The 25,597-nt window shown below is 35.2% G+C and overlaps 1 protein-coding gene and 1 long non-coding RNA gene across 2 annotated transcripts; both read left to right on the forward strand.

The window, feature by feature from the left end:
* Positions 1-9,462: 9,462 nt before the first annotated feature.
* LOC137953883 (pentatricopeptide repeat-containing protein At1g77405) lies at positions 9,463-11,150 on the forward strand. Its single transcript, XM_068801423.1, has one exon. It carries the CDS (start codon positions 9,516-9,518, stop codon positions 10,929-10,931), a length of 1,416 nt encoding a protein of 471 aa, XP_068657524.1. The 5' UTR covers positions 9,463-9,515; the 3' UTR covers positions 10,932-11,150.
* A 148-nt stretch (positions 11,151-11,298) lies between these two features.
* Positions 11,299-14,468, forward strand: LOC137953977 (uncharacterized). The gene is made up of 5 exons (XR_011112457.1): positions 11,299-11,471; positions 11,552-11,621; positions 13,119-13,384; positions 13,517-13,677; positions 14,095-14,468. It is a non-coding gene; the product is annotated as an uncharacterized lncRNA (long non-coding RNA).
* The last annotated feature ends 11,129 nt before the right edge of the window (positions 14,469-25,597 follow it).

The following is a 25,597-nucleotide window of genomic DNA, read 5'->3' on the forward strand; positions in this document are numbered from 1 at the left end:
GAGGGGGAGTGTTGGAAGATAGGCCCAAGCTCACACCCAAGGAAGACCCACATATCTAAGAGTATTATAAGATGGGCCAAAGGACCAAGGAAGGCCCACAAGATGGGCCCAAGTACATAAGAAGTAAGACCCACCATGATTACAACGAGCTGGCATCCTTGTGACATAAGTTGGAAGAGCACGAAGGACTCACAAAGGCATATTTATCTTATGGTCATGTCCTAGAAGAGTTCTAGTTAGAGCTATGTTTGTCTTTTATCTATATTGAGTTATTTAATTATGTTAGGACTTATCTTAAAGTGTTAGAGTTTGGGTGTAATTGGGACAAATTTAGTTTTATTGTAATTGGACTCTACTACCTTCCTCTATTATAAATAGAGGTTCATGTACTCTGATTATAATAAGTTTATGAAGTCAATGAAGTATTTCTCTTTTCCATAAATTCAACAAAAATTAAGCAAACTAAGTTCTTATTGGAAGCAAAATGGGAGGAGCATGACTATGTCAATATTTAAAAGACAAGATTTGGGAGAAATCTCATCATGGAGGCACAAAAAAGCTTTGTGTCCATGATATATGATGTGATAAGGAGAGGTTTCGACTAAATATGGTCACAATAAACTTTGTTTAAAGGGAACATCTTTTTCACAATTAGATTGTGGTCTATTTGATATTTCTCTTTATGATAAGATGATTTTTGAGCCATTAAATCCTCTTGTTAAATTCTTTTATGGTGTTTATATGTTCATAATTAGCTTTAACATACCTTGATGCCATTAGATCTAAAGGGGGAATCAATTAGGGGTCTTAGCTTATTTCTTTATTAGTTAAATGTTTTATCTTTGAGTATGTTTTTGGTACAACAATTAGTTATCAATGGGAATATTAATGCTCTCACTAATATTTTTTTCTTAAAAAGGACTCACAAACATTCAATTTTTAACGAAGGGAAGTAATTAGTAGGCAAGAGAAAGATGGGGGTGGTACAATCTGTTAGGTCCAGCGAGGAAGAAACCATGGGGGGGGGGGGGGGGGGGGGGGCGATGTTCGTGTTTTTATATTGACCACAACAACTAACTTTGAAAAACTCACCTTCACTTATATTTACAATCACAAACTAGGCACACAACATTGACCATTAAAGGGGTTTCTAACAGCAAAATAGATTACACAAGCCTAGAGCTTCACAAGGATTTATGATAACTTACTAGGTACTAGCTTAGACCTAAGAATGGGAGTTTCAACACTGCTTGCCTACATGAGGATTTATATCACACAATCATAGTATCAATGCTTAACAACATTTCTTTTTCAGTCACACATGGATTCACCCAATCAAATTGAGGTTAGGATGGTCTTGTCTACCCAATGTTTTCCCAATTTACAAGGGTTACTTAAGTCTTAAGCCCATTACAAATGCTTCCCAATTGGTAGATTTTATAATCTAAGTGCAAATAATAAACACAACCAATTCTATGTACCTATCTATGTAAGAAAACCTCAAATAGTCTTTAATCACTTGATGTCAAAAGCATAAGCCCAAGGTAAATCTTGGATTGGTTTTTCAAATCAAGGGTTGCACACAAATCAGCTCAATGGAATCAATGGTTTCAAAGTATAGTCCATGCGTACTAGTCTAAACCTCAATGATTGATTTGAAAGTGCAATGACACTAGTTTAGTGTACTCAACCAAGTATAATCAAGATTTCAATGTAAATGCTTGTATATAATTGGATTTTAAAATTCTACCCCCAACTTCTAATACTAAGTACAAACCATTTTAAATACTGTAAGAAATCAACACACAAGAATGTATAATATGATTTGAAAAGAAAAAGCTCAAACAAGGGGCTGCAAAACTAGCTTTGAGTGGTAATCATTCAAACAAGCACTCAAGTATTGAATAAAATATGATATTAGAATCAATAGGCGCACATTCAACAATCATAGTTCTAAGTTTTTAAATAAGATTTAAAAAAAAATTACACTCTTTTTTCTTGGTGGAAATACTCAAGTTCAGGTTTTGACTTCCTCTGAGAGGTTGAAATGGTTAAAACCTGAAGTCAGAACCTCAAATTTGAGTCTAGGAGAATGAGCACTTCAAAATTTTACTTTGGTAGCACGTTGGAAACAATTTTGTGGGAGGTCTTCTTAAATAGAAGTCTCTCTAACATTCAAAAACTGAGCCATTAGAGTTAGAAAATTAGATTTTGTCACTCAGAAAAACTAAATATAAGTCCAAAAAATCTAAACAAATATATATATTACTAAACATATTCGTAAGTCACTTATTGATCATTTTGGAGAGCTACAACATCCAAATGTGGGCTAACTTTTTTAAAAATTGAATTTTTGAAATAGAAGACTCTTGTACTAGGGCTGAACTCTTGTTTTGAAAATCTGGCTTTCATCAGCGACACATATTGATCCGTTCCATGGGGTCGTCTACTTTCTTCTTGAGTTACTTCTCTGTGTGACAATAGGGTTGACTTCTTTTTTATTCAAAAAACTCTAGTTCAAGGGGTTCCTATCACTTCAATTGAGTGTGGTTGATCTACACATGCAGTCAACTCCTTTGTGACTTTTAGACCACAACTTCATCTTTTCTTCATGAGGGGTTGACTCCTTTTTTAGTTCAATTTTTTTATTTTTTTGGTTCAACTCCTTTTAGTTGCTTTTCTTGTTTAATGGGCTTGACTCCTACCATTGAGGTCAAATAATTTAGGATACAATGCTTTGAATGCTTCAGCTCTCCTTTTGACAAGGTCGACTCCTTGTTGAGTTCAAAACTCATTGTTTTGTAAGGTCAACTCCTTTTTCTCATACTTCCTTACTCAATGTACTCAATATTTTGCTATGCCATTCACACCTTTCGATTTTGATACTTCAGGACTTTGTTTCTTCAGTTGAAGGGTCAATTTATCTATATGATAATGATTACTTGAGCCCAAATTATTGTATTGCACTTATTTTGGGATGGTTGTTTGCGCAAGATGGTTTTCTCTTTCTTGTTCGACCAAGCTAGTCAAATTGCATGCTTTTTGGCAGAGCGTTTCTCCCTTTTGTGTATGGGCCATTTTGGAACTGTTTTTTTTTTTTTTCAATTGAAAGGATAACTATCAAAAAATTTATTTGAGAGTTCTTTGAGTTGCATGAAATACTTAATGCACTCATTAGTAATTTAATTGTATTATCATCAAAATTATATCCATGAGGATCTTGAGACCGGCATATTCATCCTATTGCTTGTGTGAAATGAGCCTTCTTAACTAAGTTATTTTGGACGGTACTAATTAATTTAGCCTCAAAGGTTATGGCTAACTACTATATGAAACATATATATGCCAAAAGGTATTGATTTTGCATGCGTTGTCACAAGTATATCTAGTTCAGCCTTCTTAACTATGTTATTTTGGAGAGTACTATCTAATTTAGCCTCAAGGATATTGGCTAACTACTATAAGAAACATTTATATGCAAAAGGTATTTATTTTTCATTTGTTAACACAAGTAAAGTATATCTAGCTTTAAAACTGATTTGGTAACATAGAGTTCATTGCTTCCAAGATTCTTTTGTAAGATTAAGGGTGTACATAGTACTGATATTTGGTATCATCCGCAGGTACAATCACTTGGAAGGCTTGTGCACCAAACCACCCCCAAAGGAGGGACCTCAACCACCACATACTCGTTTGATTTTTCTTCTTACTTCAACCACAAATTAGTGGATTAAAATTCGATTTGGAAGGGTTAGTCTTTAAGTGTCACTCAAACAATTTTGCTTATGGAAGTACCACAATTTCCATATCCTAATAGATTGATATGGAGATTTGATTCAACAAGTAAATATATTGTTAGATAGGTGGTACACATGGTTTACTTGCATAGGGGCTTATAGGCTTCTTTGGTATTATTTGGTGGTTAATTAAGAAAATTAGATACTTCCTTGTATTTGGTAGTTTCTATGGCCACCTTAGAAGGATGAATTTCCTTTGACACTTATCCAAAATCTACAAAGTATATCTACACAATCGTTCTTTTGATTTATTCAGTATGCATTTCTATCTCAATATGCATAGTCTAAGATGTTCACTACATGTCGAGTGCAGTGAGTCTTGTCCTGAATTTTTCAAGAAAACAACTTTAAATGGTTTTATCAATCAATTTAAACTAAAAGAATGTAAGTCATATGTTGTGATCTTTTTGCATTCATAATATGGGTCAACACAAAGAGAGCGATTCAACCAAAATTTGCACAATAGTAGATATTTTATTATTTCCATATATCTTGCATTAAAAGCCAGCTTGAGCTACCTTGTTGCAAGTTTCTCAAAAGTGTGCTTGCTTTGTTGAGCTTATGCCATTTGGAAAGAAATTTGGTCAAGGCTGCCTCATCGACAGGTGGACTGCACATTGACTTTATTTTAAGAAAAATTGACTGAAACCCTTGCTATGTGAAATAGATTATTTCTTCTCTCAGGTATGTGCTTTCTCCATTGAGGCTTTGTAGTGAATTTAGATTTAATACTCAAAAGGGAGTTGTATTTTTTGTGCAAGTTGCCAAATTGCAAGCCTCCTAGGAGTGTAATTGTCTTGTTGAGGTCTTTGATGTTTTCTATGTCGATTTTTTGTCACTTCAAGATTTCAAACTAATGTGATGAATAAAACTTCTTTGCTTCAACAAAATTTCAGAATTTTTGTGATGAATCGGCTCCTCTTGTTAGGAAAGAGAAAAATGGAATCATAAGAACACAAAGTTTGCATTGTCCTTCTTGCACCCAGTGCATTGGATTGAATGACTCTAATACCAATTAGTTTGGAAACATAGATTATACTCAGATCTTGATAAATTAAGTCTAATTTTATATAAAAAAAGCTAGTATTTTAGTGTCAAATATGTCAGAGTGGTTCCGTCCACTCTTGTGAGCGGTGGCTTTTCGCACTTAACCGACTAGTCTTTTAGGTTACATTGGCCAGCCTCTTGACATGGTATCAGAGCCAGGTTCGGCACGTCCCGCCTTCGAATCCCGTGGGGAGCGGTAAGGAGTGGGGTGGGTGTCAGAGGTGGTTCCGGTCCACCTCTCTTGATAAGGTTGGCTTTCCGCACTTAAACGACTAGTCGTTTAGGTTGTATTCGCCAACCTCTTGACATCGGGAGTTCTGGGGCACGCCATGTCCCGCATTCGAATACCGTGAGAGGCGGTAGAGAATGGGCGGGGTGGGTGTTAGAGTGGTTTCGTCCACTCTTGTAAGCGGTGGCTTTCCACACTTAACCGATTAGTCTTTTTGGTTGTATTGGCCAGCCTCTTGACAAAATATAGAAAACAAAAGCAACAATTTTGGGGTTTTAACTTTAATTTGCCTTCCCCTTGCACATGCTCTCACTAAATAAACCATAATTTGACGAATCCAAAAGTGGGTTAAATAACCCTAAGACCACGAATCCTAGATAATAATAAATCCATTGAGGTTGTTAGAAGAGAGGAAAGTAGGGTGTGAAGTAGAGTGAAAGAAACGAAGAGAAATAGAGTGTGTTACACTTGATTTTGGTGTAAGGAGAGGTAGAGTTAGAGATTGAGAGATAATATGAGAAAAGAGAGGGAAAAATGTTGCATAAGTATTTTAGGATAGACATTCATTTTGAATTGTTATTACTAATCTTTGAATTTCTAAATACATTACAATTGAGAGAGAATGACTTGCACACTAGAGTTGTTAGATATTTTAGCAAGAAGTTTCCAATGTTCAAGAAGTTAAAATTTACGAAGTCTTGATCAAACATGACATGGCAACAATACTTGTCTTAAGTTGAGTTGGCAAGTAGCTAGATTAGATGATTAACAAGTAGTCCTGTGCTTAAAATTTCCAACATATTCCTAAATTAATGTAATAACCTTATTGAGACAAAAAAGTTATAAAATATCTTTTGTAGTTTAAAAAAGGATGACTAGCATATGAGTCTTAAAATAAATTTTAAATTCATCATGTTAAAGTTGGGTCTACGTCTTGGCTGCAATTCTAGATGTAAGTGGGCTGCAATTCTAGATGTACGTGGAGAAGATGGAAATCCAAATGGACTTGGAACACCATTACTGTTATTCACAAAACCATTGCGAGGTGTAGTTTGAAAAGTAGGTGAGTCTATTCCCTTGGTCAGATTTGCAGTGAGGCTGGAAAATTTGCCAGTCAATAAAGTCAATATAAAGAAAAGGTTTCATATTTAGCGACATAGGTCTAGGATATTTTCTATGAGTACTTAATTACAGCAATGAATAAATAAAATTCATCCAAATGGTTTTTCCAAATTACGAAAATCAATAAGGCCCCGTTAGTGCACTCTAAGGGAAATTGCTAGTGAATTTGAATTCACTTTTACTTACCCAAAATCATTAATGCCCGTCCAACGAGTCAAAGTGAAATCCCAACATTTACCTCGGATTTCACTTTCAATCCCTCTCTCTCAACGCTCCTCTTTGCTTCCCTCTCAATGCTCCTCTTGTCGTCGACTCCGGATTCTGAGCTTTGAAGCCTTTCGTGCTCTCGCTCAACCACTACTTGCCCTCGCCCTCAACGCCTTCCTCTCAACCCCGTCTTCGTGTCAGCCACACCTTTCATCCTTCTTCTCCATTTCCCAATGCTTATCGTCTTACCGCCCCCTCTCTCAAAACCGAAGCCTATAATTTCTTCCTCTCACAGCTCCCTCTCTCAAAACCCCATCATTTCATCCTCTTGTCGCCCCCTCACCCTCTAAAGCTGAATTTCATAATCTGATTGACGAAGGTAAATCTTTAGGGTTTCTGTTAATTTTGATGAAAATACATGTAGGGTTTTTGTTAATTGAATCTAATTTTGTATTTAATTACTAAATTGATTTTAATTTAGGAATTTAATTACTGTATTAATTTTTGTAGTGATCTACAATTTACTTATTGTATTAATTTTTTGTATGATTTACAATTTAATTTCTGTATTTTTGTGAATGAAATTTCTACCAATTACAAATAAATTGAATTGTAATTTAAATTGACGTTCTTATTTAGTTTAATTGCAACTTGATTGAATTGATCACTACAATGTTTCTGCATTTTAGTTTATGGATTTCTATGCCATTGAATGTTGTATTTTATTTTGGTAAACTGAGCAAATTATAAAATAATGATGATTTTGAATGTTCTATCTTATTTCTATTAATTAAATGATGATTTTTTTTTCTAATAGATAATTTATTGAAGTTGATTTTTTTAATACAAATTGCAGTTTTATTTGTTTAGGGCCTAAACCCTTTCTAATTTTTAGGGTAGGCAAACCATAACTGTTACCCTAACCCTAAACCATAAGCCTAAACCCTAACCCTAATCCCCTAAACCTATTATTTTATTAATAAAATATGCTTTTTATTTATTGATTATATTTATGACTTTTAATATTATATTAAATTACTAATTTAAGAGTGATAATTTAGATATTGTAAAAGTAAGAATTTGATTAAGTATCTAGACATCATAAAAGTAACCATGTTTTTTACGTATATTATTTTTATATTTAATTAAGTTAATATTTTATTTTAAAATTTTAAATTGTCTATCTTATTTTATTAATTGAAAAGTTAAATAAAACTATCTTAACAAAGTTAAATCTATCAGAGTATTTTATTAATAAACTCATTTTCCACTTTCCACTATATTTTTCATTATGCACACTAACATACGAAAGTATTTTACATTACATTTTCCATTGAGTAGACTAACACAAAAAAGTAATTTATTTTCACTTTCACTTTCATTTTTACTAATTCATTCACTTTCACTTCCCATTTTAGGGCTTATTAATGCACGCTGAAGAGAAGTGAAAGTGAATTCGAAGTCACTTTCACTTACCCAAAATCATTAGTGCGTGCCCAACGAGTGAAAGTGAAAGTAAATTACTAGTGTAATTCACTTTCACTCGCTCTCTCTCGACATTCCTCTGGCCTAGACGTTGCTTTCCTCCTCTCTTGACCCTCTAAAATTTGAACTTTCTCGTTGTTGACACCTTCCTCTCGCCTTTGACCCTCTTATTTTTCTCCCTCCATCTCATCGTGCTTCGGTCCTTGTCTTTTTGTAAGACGATCTGGCTCGGCTACTACTGCCTTGCTACCGTCGCTTAAACTTGCCCTTTTGATCTATTCCCCTCTTTGTTCCTTGTAACCTTCTTCCCACCCGCTCAATGTTGGTTAAGGAAGAAGATCCAACGTCACTAACGCTAGTCACGTTGGCAAAATAGCTTTTCTATTTTCACTTTTAATATAAAATAAAAAATAAAAAATATATTCTATTATCACTTGTATAAAATATTCTCTTATTTAAATGATCACTGCTTTTTAAATCATTTTGTTTCTTTTTTAATTTATTTACATAATTTTAAGTTTACATTTAATTTAACTTAAATTATTTACTTTGATAATAACATTTGGATGTGTTATATATATTTGCATTATTTTTTATTTTTTAAAATTCTTATTAATTTATAACTATTTAAATCATTTTTTAAGTTTTTTTTTTTTTTGTGTTTCTTTTAAATTTATTTACATGATTTAACTTATTCCCAAAACACTAAAAAGTACAAATTGGATGCACTCTATTGTCCGATTTATATATTTTCAATTTATTCATTTACTTTATGTTTGCAGATTTGCTTTTTGCATAATAATTACTTTTCAAAAGTAAATAGTTGTTATTTCTATTTAATTTTTATTTTTACTTTATTTAATTTCTGTTTTAATTTAATTTAATTTAATTTAATTATTAATTGTTTTAAAAATTTTACCAATTTATTTTCTGTTCAGCTTATGTGTATTTAATCTATTCATTAAAAAAAAACTAAAAATACTTTCAAATCTATTAATTTATTGAAAATCAATGTTTATTATTTACTTAATAATATAAAAAAATCTGTTAAAAATATTTTATTTTTTCCATTTTGTGTTTCAATATAAATTTATAATTTATTTTTCTGTTATCCTTTTATTTTATTTTATTTTATTCATATTAAATTATTTAAATGTGTTTACTTATGTTTTATATTTTTAATTAGTTTAAGTAATCATGTTTGTTTAGTTAAATTATTTTTTATATTTAACTAAAATATTATTTTATTTTTTAAACTTTTTAATCTTATTTTATTAATTAAAAATTAAATAAAATTATCTTAATAAAGTTAAATCTCTCAGTATTTTATTAACGACTCATTCTCCACTTTCCACTATATTTTCTATTGTGCACAATAATGCAGGAAAATACTTTGCACTGGATCTTATATTGATCACACTATCGGTTCGTTAGTTATTTCTTGGTAGCTAAGTTGCGGTTATGCCTTTTTGGCATCTTAACATATCGGGAGATTCGGGACTAACTACAGGCACTTTTTTGTTTGTGGTTTGGAGAGGAAATGCATCAGCGGAGGATGCATGAACCAAGAAAGAGTAAATTGATAGCAAGTGTGAAGTTGCACTTGTACTTGTTTTCCAAGGCTGTCAATGAAAATGAGCTTTCTATTAAGGCTTCGGAGTGGTTCTAACCTGCTGCTCTCAATGCTGTCCTCCCGTCAGTTGACCTTCGGCAAGAGCAAACATCAATATTCCTCTTTCGCTTTTCAGAAAACTAGCTTAGAACCTCTATCACAGGGTTCTCTTTTAAGGCAAATGATATGCGCCATTATTCAGAATAGGCCCTTCGACTCACAGATGATAGCCGGTGCTCATCCATGGACTGTAGATGCTGTTTGTGAGGTTTTGAGGGCCATTCCAAGATTCTTCTTTCAGAGTGGTCGATCAGTTGGTCGCCAGCAGGGTTTTCGAAGGCGCGCTCCTCTTAGACAAAGGGACCTTAGGCAGGAAGCTGAAGATTCAAACAACAGCGTACGCATTCGTGGACCTGCTGCTTATAGAGACCCAGCTAAAGTAACTTTAGGGGTAACCAAAGCGCTGGAGTTCTATTCATGGGTGGAAGTGGAATGTGGTTTCGGTCACACTGAAATGACTTGTAAAGAAATGGCTTGTGTCTTAGCAAAGGGAAATGACCTAAAGAAGCTTTGGCATTTTCTTCATGAAATGGCTAAAAGAAAATGTCAGCTTGTGAACACGGTGACTTTGACCTGCATCATCAAACTTCTTGGGGAAGAGGGTCTGGTAAAAGAGGCCTTGGCGGCATTCTACCGTATGAAGCAGTTTCACTGTAAGCCAGATGTAATTGCTTATAATACCATAATTGGAGCTCTCTGTAGAGTTGGGAACTTCAAGAAGGCACGGTTCTTGCTAGATCAAATGGAAATTCCTGGCTTTAGGTGTCCTCCGGATACATTTACCTACACCGTTTTGATCAGCTTTTATTGTAAGCATAGCCTTCAAACTGGGTGTCGCAAAGCCATAAGGAGAAGGATATGGGAAGCTAATCATATGTTTCGGCACATGATTTTTAAGGGTTTTATTCCAGATGTAGTTACATACAACTGTTTGATTGATGGTCTTTGCAAGACCTATCGGATAGGAAGGGCAATGGAGCTGTTTGATGATATGCTCCAAAGAGGATGCAATCCGAATATGGTTACTTACAATTCTTTCATTAGGTATTACAGTGCTGTTAATGACGTGGATAAGGCTATTGAGATGATGCGCAGTATGCAGTTGAGAAGGCATGGGAACCCTACCTCAAGTTCTTACACACCAATTATCCATGCATTGTGTGAAGTCAGAAGACCAACAGAAGCAAGAGATTTTCTGGTGGAGATGGTTGATGGAGGATCTATTCCTAGGGAGTATACCTATAAATTGGTTTGCGATACTCTTATGTCAGCAGGACAGGCTGGTCTGCCATGTGAATTGTGTAAAAAAATGGAAGATGGCATCAGTACTAGATATAAGCAAGTGATGAGGGTGAAGCCTGTCATGAAGTAAAAAATATTAAATCTTTCTAACCAGAAAGCAATACTTCTAAGGCAACTGATCAAGTAGCCTAATCAATTCTTTGTGTCTTGCTTTCATAGGGTTCTATCCTTGTTAGAGAAGTGTACTATATAAACATCATATCATTTACCTAAGCACTTAACCTTAAAAGTCATATGGGCTATTGCATTATGTCTCTTTTAGGGATCATAATACAGGAAGGACTTAAGATCATTTGATGCACTTTTTGAGTTTTTGTTGTTAGATATTTATTTTGTGATTTCAGATCATTTGGTGTATGTTTGAGTTATTGTTGTGATATATTTATTTTTTTATGTCAAGTATATATGCTCCAAGTAACTTGCTTCTTAGTAAAGAAACTGCTGCTTGAAGAACTCTTTTCCTGAAATTACTGTCTTACTTAATATATGGACAGTTAGCCTTTTCTGACTAATTGAAAAATAGCATTTAACTATTTATCAGCTATGGTGGATTAGGGTTTCACACGTAGGGCATGGGAGAGGTTGGCTTCCAACAATAATGGTTCTTCTGGTAAGAAAATTGTGAATGTTGTTTTAGGCCCAATTTGTGTCTTATATATTTGTTGACTGAGAAAATTTCCTGTCTTGCAGGTGAGCCTTTAAAAGCAGCTCTGTTGCTAAATTGTGATCCAAGTGGACCCTCTCGGCTAATGTCTGCCATGTAAGTAAATAGATGAAGCGGTCAACTCATTCTTGTGACAGGCAAATATAACCTGATTCTCTCCCACTGCTGATCCTTGATGACCATGCTATACTAATAAATCCATACTCAATGTTATTAACCAGAATTGGCAGTTTGCAGCATATATTTGCTTGTCTGCTTTTTTTTTTGTTTTTACATGGTCGACATATTTTGCTTTTCTCTCACTCTAATGGTTCCACAATCGATATTACGAAAGTTACTGCATTACCTGGCCTTTGTTTAAAATGGGTCTGCATACATGATTAAAAATGTCTTATGAGAAATCTATTAAAAACTTTCGTTTTTGTGTCACCTCTAGTTTGGAAATTATTTTCTCAATTTTGTTTTTGCCGTGTAATTAATTTCCCTTTCCTATGTTCAATTTCCCCCCTTGCCCTGTGTGATTTTTTTTAAATTAAAGAAATGATGTTTTTTTGTCTGGAGTTATTATTATTATTTTTCTATCCATTATCCACGTCTCGTGGAAATATCCTTTCTTACTGTGTTTCTTTGATGCATATCTCGGTCCTAACCAAAGGAGGGCTATGCATTAGAACCAATACAAAGGAGTAAGTCGAGTCAAGCACTCAGAATAATTCATGGCAATATTTAGATAAAAGGATGAAAGTAAGAGAAATTCATTATACACTACAATATCTGTTATGTCTATTATAAATATCCAACATTGTATATTTCTTTTCGGGCCTGAATAGATGGCATCATATCATGTAACACAATTTGTGATTTTCTGCTTTAGTGCAAAAGAACTGTCTCTCAAAAACTCTAGGGGCATCTATTTCTTAAACAAGTCACATTAATGGGCATTTTTGTGACACTTCTGCTCCTCAGTGAATCTTAAGAACATGTATTTTAGATCAAGATCATTCATCTCATGACACATAGTAGGTACATGAACCTGACTTTTCATTGGGAAGTTAACTATAGATTTAAGAACATAATTAACTTTGATCAGTTTAATGAATGACCACAACTATCTTCCAAATGAAAAAAACATCCACAGCAAAAGCAAGGGGAAAAAAGACAAAATATGCATATCGGAACTTCATGTAAAACTTAAAATCTCTATGTATTTTTTAGTACTCAGTCTATAGTTCATTGTGTGTTTACTGTTCAGCCAACTTATTCACAAGCTACAAGTATTTGGATCTGGTTGATCCGAGTGATTTTAATTCAAGTCAATTGCAAGTTGGAGGGTACAAATGGGAGCTCTCCAATCTGAAAAATAGGCAATAAGGTTGTTGTGCTTGAAAAATAAGAACCCCTTGATTTTCACTTTTCTGGACTCCTGAGATTCTTTAGCTCTCCAATCGCACAAGTCTGATGGACTTTTTCAATATATGCATTTCCACATATTCCCTTTCCAATCAGCTTATATTTAGTTCTCCCTGGGACACGGCAGAAGTGAGAAGCAAGGGATGAAAGCTTATATTTGTACCCTTTTCTGGACTTCATCAGGTTGAACAATCTCCAAACAGAACGCTTCTTGATTGGGCAAAATGAGTGTAATTACTCCAGGATAAATGCCACCAAGAACCTATTGAATGGAATAAGTTGATGGATCCATCTTGTAGTTTAAGAAAAGGCACATATTCCTGGCAACCTTCACGTGGAGACTGCCTGCTTTTTAGGAACAGGTTCATGAACTCCAGCATACATTTCTGGTCTCCTGTACTGGCCAGTTGGTGACTCATCAGTTATGGCAGACCCTGGAGCCTCTCTCTGTAGGTGTTAGGCTGTCCTAGTCAACCTACATTTTGGATTTGGTTTACCTGTTTGATTTTATGTTGGTGACAGATTTGGTCACATCAATTCATCAACACTGGTTCTGACCAAGGTGTGTGTATACGTCAAAGCCTGCAGGTGAAGGTGCAATTGTCTTGCAGACTGCAGCATTTCTTTTGGTTGTAATGTAAGAGTAGGTGGAATATGCTAGACTTACACTTCAAATGGATCGCTTGCACAAATGATTTTGGATGTGCTATGTGAAATTCTCAAATCGCTCCGTTAAATGCAGGTACAGTGGCTCGATTGGTTTGGCTTCTCTTCCTTTCTGCAACGTCTCTCTTCCCCTCTGTTTTAACCGGCTTCTTTTCCCGCCATCTCTCTTTTCTCTATTTTCACAAGCTGTGGTCCATCTCGGTTTCTCTCTCTGCCCCTCTCTCAGAACCTAACCTTAAATTTCTATCATCTCAACCTTGCCGCCCCTCTCTTTTACCCTAATTTCTTTCATCTCATACTGGTCGCCCCCTCTATTAAACCCTCAACCCTAAATTTTTTTATGCTTGGGAGAATAGTTGTCCTCACATTGGTGTGACTCCTTTATTCTTTATTTGGAATTTAATTGTGCCTGGAAGGTGTCTAACAATTTCTTTCCTTACAATAACTAAATCCTGTCCTGACAGAGTCTCGCCAAACTAATTACTTGTAACAGGTTTGCTGAGCGAAATATTTTGTCCTCCGGTGGCCCGCCTCGAGGTCTTATTCGAGGCTGCTGGTTGCTGAATGCGTCCCGTTTAATCATGACTCACTGAAGAGTGAAGACCTTGAAAAGCCTGTAAAGCCTGAAAAGTAAGCCTGATTAAGTATCTAACTTCTTGCGAAATCCTGAAAGCTCCTTTTGTGTTACTTTTGCTTCGTTGGTGACAGGATTTCAAAGTCGTTCAGAAACTAGTCCCAACGTGTACCACGTTAGTGCTTTAGTTTGAACTATTGGTCTGTTATCGCCTCCAATGTGAGATTGCAGTAAGGGCAAACTATTGGTCTGTTGTCGCCTCCAATGTGAGATTGCAGTAAGGGAATGCATGTGTTTCTACCTAACATTGCTTGCAAATTGCATAGTCCAAGTTCATCCGACGAAGTCTTCTGCTATTTGATGATAACTTTCGTTTAAAAATCTTGTCTCAATTTCTATTGGTTATTTCCTCTGAACCTGTACCACAGTCCTATCATGAGACTCTCAAACATCCAGGGTGGAAGGCGGCTATGGATAAAGAAATACAGACCCTTTATGAAAATCAAACATGGGTTTGTATAACAAAAACACTTTTAAGAAAAACAACTTCAAAACAATTCAAATTAAAAGAATCAAAATCAATCAAAAGAACAAACCTTGGTCTCAGTCAACATCCACCATTGGAATTTCACAACTGATCATCAATGCAAGCATATATCAATTCGCACTTGAGTATTCACGGTTGGAACTATCTTTCTATCTCTTATTTCGTAGTTAATTAGAAAACAAGCGATCCAATTAACCCTTACTACTAAACAACCCAAGACAAACGCTAAAGGTTTAATCTAGCAGCAACCTTAAGAATTAGAGAGATCGATGAAGCTAAACAACACAAGCCCAAGCGACTACATTCAATTTAGTCCAACGTTCTTTTCAAGATCTAATAATTCCTTACGCAGCAAATCATCAAATCTCGATTGCTTCACATGTTAGAGGGATTAAACAATTATAGATTTGATATCATACCTAGCAGTAGATTGCAATGAGTAATAAACTAGTAGGTCTCCTAGTGATTAAACGAAACAATCATGAAAAAAATTACAGAAGAACATCAGATATTCAAAACATAAATTGAACGATGAAAACAAATTAGATCTCACAGTTGTATTGATTATGATGAAAGCAATTTTGTTTGACTAAGTCTTTAGCCACGCAAGGCCATGATGAAAGCTGAGGGAAAAACTAGAGAAAAAGGTATGAAAAGTTGGAGAAGAGACCGAGGGGGCGTCGTCCCAAAGTCTCCTTGTGCCTCATGTTTATTCCCCTTCTTTCTCCCGGTTTAGGGTTTTTTCTTTTCGTGCATTCGGTCTGGGTCACAATGCACATGCAACGACTTCAAACCCAGTTTCGAACTCGATTCAGCCGGTATCTCTCAAAATATTAAACATAAAAGTTGTAGAACGTTTTCTTGGCGTTCCATAGCATCTTGAATCATCTCCATCAGAGTTCGTATGTGAGAGTTATGTCCAAATTACAAAGTAATATCGAAGTTGTCCAAAATCGCCCAATTAACTTTGTTTTGCACTTAACGCCTCCATTTGCATCCTAAATCAAAATATAAGAATAAATAGTATATTTAGAAACCAAATAATTATAAAAGCCTAAACATTAAGGGATAAAAAATATGATATTTTGTTCTCATCAAATTCCCCCACACTTAGCTTTTGCTCGTCCTTAGGCAAACTCAAATTCACTTTCCCAAAAACACCAAGGTTGTAACACCATCAACAAAGAACAACCACGCTCTTCAAAACTCATAACATATCATGAACAAATATTCTTAAACAACTTACAATTAATTAGTAAGCATTCATTCAAAGATGGAGTAAACTAAATAAGTAGACCCTCACATAAATAAACACTCAACTCTCATGTGTTTGAAGAGTATATGTGTTTCTCTCAAATTCATTCCAATGAAAATGATCTACCATAGGCTTGCATATCTTCTCATTCTCCACCACTCAAATCACATGCATAACACAAATCATTAGGACTTTTCAAGAGTTGTAACAGGGTTTAGGATCAAGGTGGGAAATATTTGGGAAAGTAGCTGAAAAACCATCGAAACTAGGGGAGCAAAAATGAATCAACTCAAACTCGAATATATAAGCATGAAAAATAAATCACTCCATTCAGCAGCTTCTTCAATTTGTATCTATCTCGTACAAATAGACCCCTTTCTTGGAATTTCAGGAGGAATTATGAACACGAACAATTTGTAAGTTTTAAAGCCATTCCCTCCATCACTTCCTTTCTTCTTTTCTTTTTCTATGCACCTTTTTTTTTAATTATACTAACAATGGAACTCATGAATTGAGGATGAAAACATGTTCTATTCCACCAGTCATAGCTATACCACAAATCCAAATACTCCCACACTTATTTCATGCACACCCATACGAACCATAATGATAAACAATGCTCCACTAGTTCTACGGCATTGAGTAAAGTTTTTTTTTTTTTTTCAGGTTTAAACCTTTTAATGTGGGTTCACAAAAAAAAAAAAAAAAAAAAACAAAAACAATAAAGTTTAAAGAGGTTCAACAAAAGAAAAAAAAATTAATTACAAGGTAGGCTATTTGGCTTATGTACCTTATAACAAAGAGAGCCTTAATCATGTTCATGTATGCATGTGTAAATGTCACCTCAAAGAGAATCAAGGCAAGTTCTAGAGAAAAAAATCCATGGGAGAATATCTCTCATGAAAGAAGATAGTGAGATTGATAGGGATGTGTCAGTCTAAAGGCTCAAAATCAAACCGGTTTTTGTCTACCAAATTTAGTCACTGCCATTCTCAAAAAAAATAACTAGACTAATTAATTCTCAGTTTGAAGATTACTTATTCAATCATGTTATGAATCTTTCAAGAGCCTAATTTAATCTTGCTCATGATATACACAACCAAAAATCATTAAAAACTTTTTTTAGGAATTTTTTTAAAAACATAATTGAATCACAACCTAAATCCCCTCCCCCACACGTAGAACTTACATTGTCCCCAATTTAAGATGAAATGTAAAGAGAAGGCACCAATAACCAAAATATAAATGCAAAAATAAAAGGAAAAAGGAATGAACTCCCCTTGGGTTGCGTCCCAAGCAACGCCTTTGTTTATTGTCATTGGTTCGACTCAATGCTTCCATAATTATGGGTCATCCCAAACATAGTATTTGGCATCACTTTTGACCTTATCTCTTTGAGACCTAGACAAACTAGGAGGTAACATATTAGTAAACAAATAATTTACAATATTCACATACCAAGGTAAGTCACACTCGCAGCGAGCAATTGCTCATCAAGGAACGTTTTTTATAAATGAAGTTCATCCTGCACATGCTTTTCTTCATGCGGTGCACAAAGTTTACTGATGATGATCACTAGTAACGTTTCTCCATTTCCAAGGAACACGTACTTGAGGCGACTATGGAGAGGCTTCAAATCTGGAGTGGGAGCCTGTGAAACAGAGGGTAAAGGCCTCTCGTTAGAAACTGGTAACGCAATATAAAGAACGTTACTTGACTGTTGTAACTAAGGAATATTATTCAAAGCTACAACAGTTTCATGCAAATCAGAACTCACGGCTAACTCCTCATTCTCTTTCTCAAGATGCTTACTAATGGCAACTTCCAATTCATCTTTTCTATCAAGTTCAAAAAATTTCTATGCGAAAGGATCAATCACATCAATTGAATAAATAGGATTATTATCACCAGGATTTTTCATGGCATCATAAATGTTCAACTGAACAATTTCACCATCAAATTCCATGGTAAGTGTGCCACTGTGAACATCTAGCTTAGTCTTGGATGCCTTTAAGAATGGTCTTCCTAAAAAAAATAGGAGCAGTTTGGTCACCATTTTCCATATCAAACACATAGAAATCAGTAGGAAAATAAAATCATTAACTTGCACAAGAACATCTTCAACTACGCCCTTAGGATAAGCATTAGATCTATCAACCAATTGAATCACAACACCAATTTTATTCCAAGGTCCAAGTTTCAAAGAAGCATATATAGAATATGGCATGACATTATCGAAGCTCCTAAATCTATCATGGCCTTCTCAAATCTGGTGGTACCTAACGTACAAGGGATAGTAAACAAACCTGGATCTTTGCACTTCGTAGGGTGTTTTCATTGAATAATGGCAGAAACATTCTCCCCTACTCTCACCTTCTCAAATCCTTTAAGTTTTTGATTCCTCTTAATTGTACATAGTTCTTTTAGGAATTTAGCATAACAAGGCACTTGTTTAATAGCATCTAAAAGTGGAATATTTACCTCACATCTACGAAAAGTCTCATATAAAATTTTAATTTGCTCCATGAACAAGGATGGGGGGGGGGGGGGGGGGGGGTTTGAGTATAACGAAAACGCTTTTAAGAAAAACAACTTAGAAACAATTCAAATTAAAAGAATCGAAATCAATCAAAAGAACAAACCTTGGTCTAAGTCTAAGTGAACATCCACCATCGGAATTTCACAACTGATCATCGACACAAGCATATATCAATTTTCACTTCAGTATTCACCGTTGGAACTATCTTTCTATCTCTCCTTTTGTAGTTAATTAGAAAACGAGCGATCCAATTAACCTTAACTACTAAACAACCCAAGACAAGAGCTAATAGAGAGATCGATGAAGCTAAACAACCCAAGCACAAGCGGCTTCATTTAATTTAGTCCAGCGTTCTTCTCAAGATCTAATAATTCTTGACGTAGCAAATCACCAAATCTCGATTGCTTCACAGGTTAGAGGGATCAAACAATTACGGATTTGATATCTAACCTAGCAGTAGATTGCAACGAGTAATAAACTAGTAGGCCTCCTAGTGATAAACGAAACAATCATGAAAAAAAATTATAGAAGAACATCAGATACTCAAAACATAAATTGAACGATGAAAACAAATCAGATCTCGCAGTTGTATTGATTCCGATGACTTCAATTTCGTTTGACCAAGTCTAAAAGTTTAGGGCCATGAAGAAATTTGACGGAAAAACTAGAGAAAAGAGGATGAAAAGTTGGAGAAGAGACCAAGAGGGGGCGTCCTCCCAAACTCACCTTGTGAGTCCTTTTTATTCCCCTTCTTTCTCCTGGTTTAGGGTTTTTTCTTTTTGTGCATCCGGTCTGGGTCACAGTGCACATGCTGTGACTTCAAGCCCAGTTTTGAACTCAATTCAACCTGTATCTCTCAAACTAAAAAAAATAAAGTTGTAGAACGTTTTCTTGGCATTCCATATCATCTTTAATCATCTTCATCAGAGCTCGTATGAGAGAGTTATGCCCAAATTATAAAGTAATGTCGAAGCTGTCCAGAATCGCCCAATTAACTTCGTTTTGCACTTAATGCCTCCATTTGCATCCTAAATCAAAATATAAGAATAATGAGTATATTTAGGAACCAAATAATTATAAAATCCTAAACATTAAGGGATAAAAATATGACATTTTGCATTCTCATCAAACTCCCCCACACTTAGCTTTTGCTCATCCTCAGGCAAAACTCAAATTCACTTTCCCAAAAACACCAAGGTTGTAACTCCATCAACAAAGAACAACCCCGCTCTTTAAAACTCATAACATATCATGAACAAACATTCTTAAACAACTTACAATTAATTAGTAAGCATTTTCATTCAAAGATGGAGTAAACTAAATAAGTAGACCCTCACATAAATAAACACTTGACTCTCATGTGTTTGAAGAGTATGTGTTTCTCTCAAATTCATTCCAATGAAAATGATCTACCATAGGCTTGTATATCTTCTCATTCTCCACCACTATGATCACATGCATAACACAAATCATAAGGACTTTTCAAGGGTTGTAACATTTAGGATCAAGGTGGGAAATATTTGGGAATGTAGCTCAAAAGCCATCGAAACTAGTGGAGCAAAAAATGAATCAACTCAAGCTCGAATATATAAGGCATGAAAAACCAATCACTCCACTCAGCAACTTCTTCAATTTGTTCCTATCTCGTATAAATAGACTCCTTTCTTGGAATTTTAGGAGGAATTATGAACACGAACAATTTGTAACTTTAAAAGCCATTCCCTCCATCACTTCCTTTCTTATTTTCTTTTTCTCTTCACCTTTTTTGTTTAATTACACTAACTATGGAACTCGTGAATTGAGGATGAAAACATGTTCCATTTCACCAGTAATAGCCATACCACAAATCCAGATACTCCCACACTTATTTCATGCACACCCATACGAACCATAATGATGAACAATGCTCCACTAGCTCTACGACTTGGGTAAAAGTTTTTTTTTTCAGGTTTAAAGCTTTTAATGTGGGTTAAAAAAAACAATAAATTTTGAAGGGTTTCAACAAAAAGAAAAAAAAATTAATTACAAGGTAGGCTATTTGGCTTATATAGCTTATAACAAAGAGGGCCTTAATCATGTTCAAGCATGCATGTGTCAATGTGACCTCAAAGAGAATCAAGGCAAGTTTTAGAGAAACAAATCCATGGGAGAATATCTCTCATGAAAGAAGATAGTGAGACAGATACAGATGTGTCAGTCTGAAGGCTCAAAATCAAACTGACTTTTGTCTTCCAAATTTAGTCGTTGCCATCCTCAAATAAAATAACTAGACTAATTAATTCTCAGTTGGAAGATTACTTATTCAATAATGTTATGAATCTTTCAAGAGCCTAATTAATCTTGCTCATGACATACACAACCAAAAATCATTAAAAACTTTTTTATTTGGATTTTTTTTTAAAAACAGAATTGAAACTCAACCTAAATCCCCTCCCCCACACTTAGAACTTACGTTGTCCCCAATGTAAGGTGAAATGTAAAGAGAAGGCACCAATTTCCAAAATATAAATGCAAAATAAAAGGAAAAAGGAATGAAATCCCTTTGGGTTGCCTCCCAAGTTGCGCTTTGTTTATTGTCATTGGCTCAACTCAATGCTTCCATAATTATGGGTCATCCCAAACATAGTATTTGGCATCAGTTTTGACCTTATCTCTTTGAGCCCTAGACAAACTAGGAGGTAACATATTAGTAACCAAATAATATACAATATTCACATACCAAGGTAATGTCACACTCGCAACGAGCAATTGCTCATCCAGGAACATTTCTTGCAAATGAAGTTCATCTTGCACATGCTTTTCTTCTTGCAGTGCTCAAAGTTAATTGAAGATGATCACTAGTAACGTTCCTCCATCTCCAAGGAACACGTACTTAAGGTGACTGTAGAGAGGCTTCAAATCTGGAGTGGGAGCTTGAAAAACAGAGGGTAAAGACCTCTCGTTAGAAACTGGTAATGCAATATAAAAAAAGTTACTTGACTGTTGTAACTAAGGAATATCATTCAACGCTGCAACAGTTTCTGGAAAATAAGAACTCATGGCTAACTCCTCATTCTCTTTCTCAAGATGCTTACTAATGGCAACTTCCAATTCATCTTTTCTATCAAGTTCAAAAATTTCCTATGCGAAAGGCTCTATCACATCAATAGAATAAACATGATTATTATCACCAGGATATTTCATGGCTTCATAAATGTTAAACTTAACAATTTCACCATAAAATTCCATAGTAAGTTTGCCACTATGAACATCTATCTTAGTCTTGGATGCCTTTAAGAATGGTCTTCCTAACAAAATAGGAGCAGTTTGGTCACCATTTCCCATATCAAGCACATAGAAATCAGTAGGGAAAATAAAATCATTAACTTGCACAAGAACATCCTCAACTACACCCTTAGGATAGGCATTAGATCTATCAGCCAATTGAATCACAACAATTTTATTCAAAGGTCCAAGTTTCAAAGAAGCATATATAGAATATGGCATGACATTATCGAAACTCCTAAATCTATCATGGCCTTCTCAAATCATGCGGATCCTAACGTACAAGGGATATTAAGCATACTTGGATCTTTGCACTTTGTAGGGTGTTTTCATTGAATAATTACAGAAACATTCTCCCTACTCTCACCTTCTCACATCCTTTATGTTTTTGTTTCCTCTTAATTGTACACAGTTCTTTCAGGGCATAACGAGGCACTTGTTTAATAGCATCTAAAAATAGAATATTTACCTCACATCTACGGAAAGTCTTATATAAATCTTTAATTTTCTCCGTGAATAAGGATGGGGGGTTTGAGTATAACGAAAACACTTTTTAGAAAAACGACTTAGAAACAATTCAAATTAAAAGAATCGAAATCAATTAAAAGAACAAACCTTGGTCTAAGTCAACATCCACCATTGGAAATTTTGAACTGATCATCGATGCAATCATATATCAATTCGCACTTGAGTATTCACCATTGGAACTATCTTCCTGTCTCTCCATTCGTAGTTAATTAGAAAACAAACAATCCAATTAAACCTAACTACTAAACAACCCAAGACAAGCGCTAAAGGTTTAATCTAGCAGCAACCTTAAGAATTAGAGAGATCGATGAAGCTAAAAAACACAAGCACAAGCGGCATTTAATTTAGTCTAGCGTTCTTATCAAGATCTAATAATTCCTGACGTAGAAAATAAAAAATTCTCGATTGCTTCACAGGTTATAGGGATCAAACAATTACGGATTTGATATCTAACCTAGCAGTAGATTGCAACGAGTAATAAACTTGTAGGCCTCCTAGTGGTTAAATGAGACAATCATGAAAGAAAATTACAAAAGAACACCAAATACTCAAAACATAAATTGAACGATGAAAACAAATCAGATCTCACAGTTGTATTGATTCTGATGGCTTCAATTTCCTTTGACAAATTCTAAAAGTGTTACCACGTAGGGCCATGAAGAAAGCTGACGAAAAAGCTAGAGATAAGAGGATGAAAAGCTGGAGAAGAGACTAAGAGGGGGCATCCTCCCAAACTCTCCATGTGCCTCATTTTTATTCTCCTTCTTTCTCCCAGTTTAGGTTTTTTTCTTTTCGTGCATTCGGTCTGGGTCACAGTACACTTGCTGCCAGGTTTGGAACTGGATGCAACTAGTAACTCTCAAAATTCTTAAAAGTAAAGTTGTATAAAGTTTTCTTGGAGTTCCATAGCATCTTGAATCATCTCCATTAGAGCTTGGATGAGAGAGTTATTCCCAGATTATGTAGCAATGTTGAAACTGTTCAAAATTGCCCAATTAACTTTGTTTTGGACTTAACGTCTCCATTTGCATCCTAAATCAAAATATAAGAATAATGAGTATATTTAGGCACCAAATAATTATAAAAGCCTAAACATTAAGGGATAAAAAATATGACATTTGGCATTCTCATTAGGTATTTACGGTGAAACACAATCCGGATCTGTGTCTCGATTGAAAGATCACCTAGTTGCTAAAGGCTATACACAATATTATGGCATTGATTATGAAGAAACCTTCTCTCCAGTGGCTAAATTAAACTCGGTACGTTTGTTATTATCTCTGGTAGCTAACTCTTCTTGGTAGGTCTATCAATTTGATGTCAAAAATGCTTTTCTGAATGGGGATATAAAGGAGGACATTTATATGCAGCAACCACCCGGGTATGTGGTTGAGGAGGAGTTTGTATGTCGACTACAAAAATCTCTCTATGGTCTCAAACAGTCGCCTCGTGCGTGGTTTGAAAATTTTAGCCAAGCACTCATACGGGCCAGATTTCACAGATGATCTGGAGATCACTCTGTCTTTATTAAAGACACACCGACGGGCAAGGTAATTCTAGACGTATATGTTGATGACATTATTATAACTGGTAGTGATCCCAAGGGCATCCAAAAGACAAAAGAAAGGATATGAGCTGAATTCAAGACAAAGGATCTCAGACTGCTCAAATATTTTTTGGGTATTGAATTACTACAATCCAGATAGGGAATTATATTATCTCAAAGGAAGTATGTCCTTGACCTACTAGAGGAGACTGGAATGCTAAGATGTAGACCAGCAGAAACTCCTATGGACTCGAATAAAAAATTATGTGCAGGTACTGGAGAAGAAGTAGATGTTGAAAAATATCAAAGATTGGTGGGAAGACTTATTTATCTATGCGTAACGAGGCCAGATATTTCATATGCAGTAAGTTTGGTAAGTCAATATATGCACAAACCATAACTCAGTCATTGGCAAGCACTAAAATGGATATTACGATATCTGAATGAAGCACCAAGAAGAGGGATCCTCTATTAAAATCATGGACACTTCAACATTGAAGGATTCTTAGATGCAGACTGGGCCAGATCCCTGGATGATAGAAAATCTACTTCAGGATATTGTACGATAGTTGGAGGAAACTTGGTTACATGGAGAAGCAAGAAATAGAATGTAGTTGCACGCTCTAGTGCTAAAGCAGAATACAGAGCCATGACATACACAATCAGTGAACTCCTATGGATCAGATCTCTCCTCACTGAATTGGGTTTTTACAAAGAAGCTCCTATGAACCTATATTGCGATAATCAGGCTTGAATTGACATCACATCAAATCTAGTCTTCCATGAGAGGAAAAAACAAATAGAAATAGACTGCCACTTCATACGAGAAAAATTCATTGCTGGCATCTTAACTCTCCAGCATGTATCTTCACAGAACTAGGTAGAAGACATTCTTAACAAACCAGACACTCACAAAATTTTGTCCAACATCTATAACAAGTTGGGCCTTTATGATGTTTTCTCACCCCCAGCTTGAGGGGGAGTGTTACAATGTGGGACCACCATGGCTACACAAGCTGGTGGAACCCACCATGAGGTCGAGAAGTGTCAACAAGAATCCTCATACAAAGTGGCTCAAGTGGGACCCACAAAGATACCATGAGCAGGTACCTCTATCAACATGAGCTGGAAAATTGTGTGGGACCCACAAGATAAGACCACGAACTGGGTCTCTAGTTTGATTCACGTCCTTAAAGAAGGTGTTTGTAGTTGAGTTAAATTAGTCTCTTAAATAGATAAAGTAATCTTATCATAATAGACTTATCTTAGAAAGTTCTATTTGGAATGTAAGTAGGAGTCCTAAGGTTAGTTGTACATAGACTCTATCACCTCCTCAACTATAAATAGGGGTGATTGTAACTCGAAAATATCAAGCAAGTCTCTTCTTTTTTCTCTCCTCTCTCGTGTGAAGTGCTCTCTCTCTAATCTCCTTTATTTTCCTTCTCTTCTCTCTCTACCAGATAGCCTTTCTATTTTTCCCTTTTTCTTTCTCTCTCCCCTTGCTCGAGGTCTTATTCATGGGGTCCTAAATTAAAAAAAAAGTGAAATTCCCAAACTACCCTTAATAAAAAAATAATTAATATATCGTGGACCGGGCCCAACTCAGCATAGGGTGTTAATTAGGTTCCACAAATTAAAAATCTCCCACTTGGAGACTAATCCCTCATCAATTTCTCCACTTTAGTGACAAAAATTTCTCAATCCTAAGAGAGAAGTCCAACTGATGTTGAACACAACTTCAGT

This window comes from Aristolochia californica, unplaced genomic scaffold, assembly GCF_029961685.1.
Source record: "Aristolochia californica isolate CCGP_79_NKW_82.1479 unplaced genomic scaffold, dmAriCali1.0.hap1 SCAF_16, whole genome shotgun sequence".
Lineage (NCBI taxonomy): Eukaryota > Viridiplantae > Streptophyta > Magnoliopsida > Piperales > Aristolochiaceae > Aristolochia > Aristolochia californica.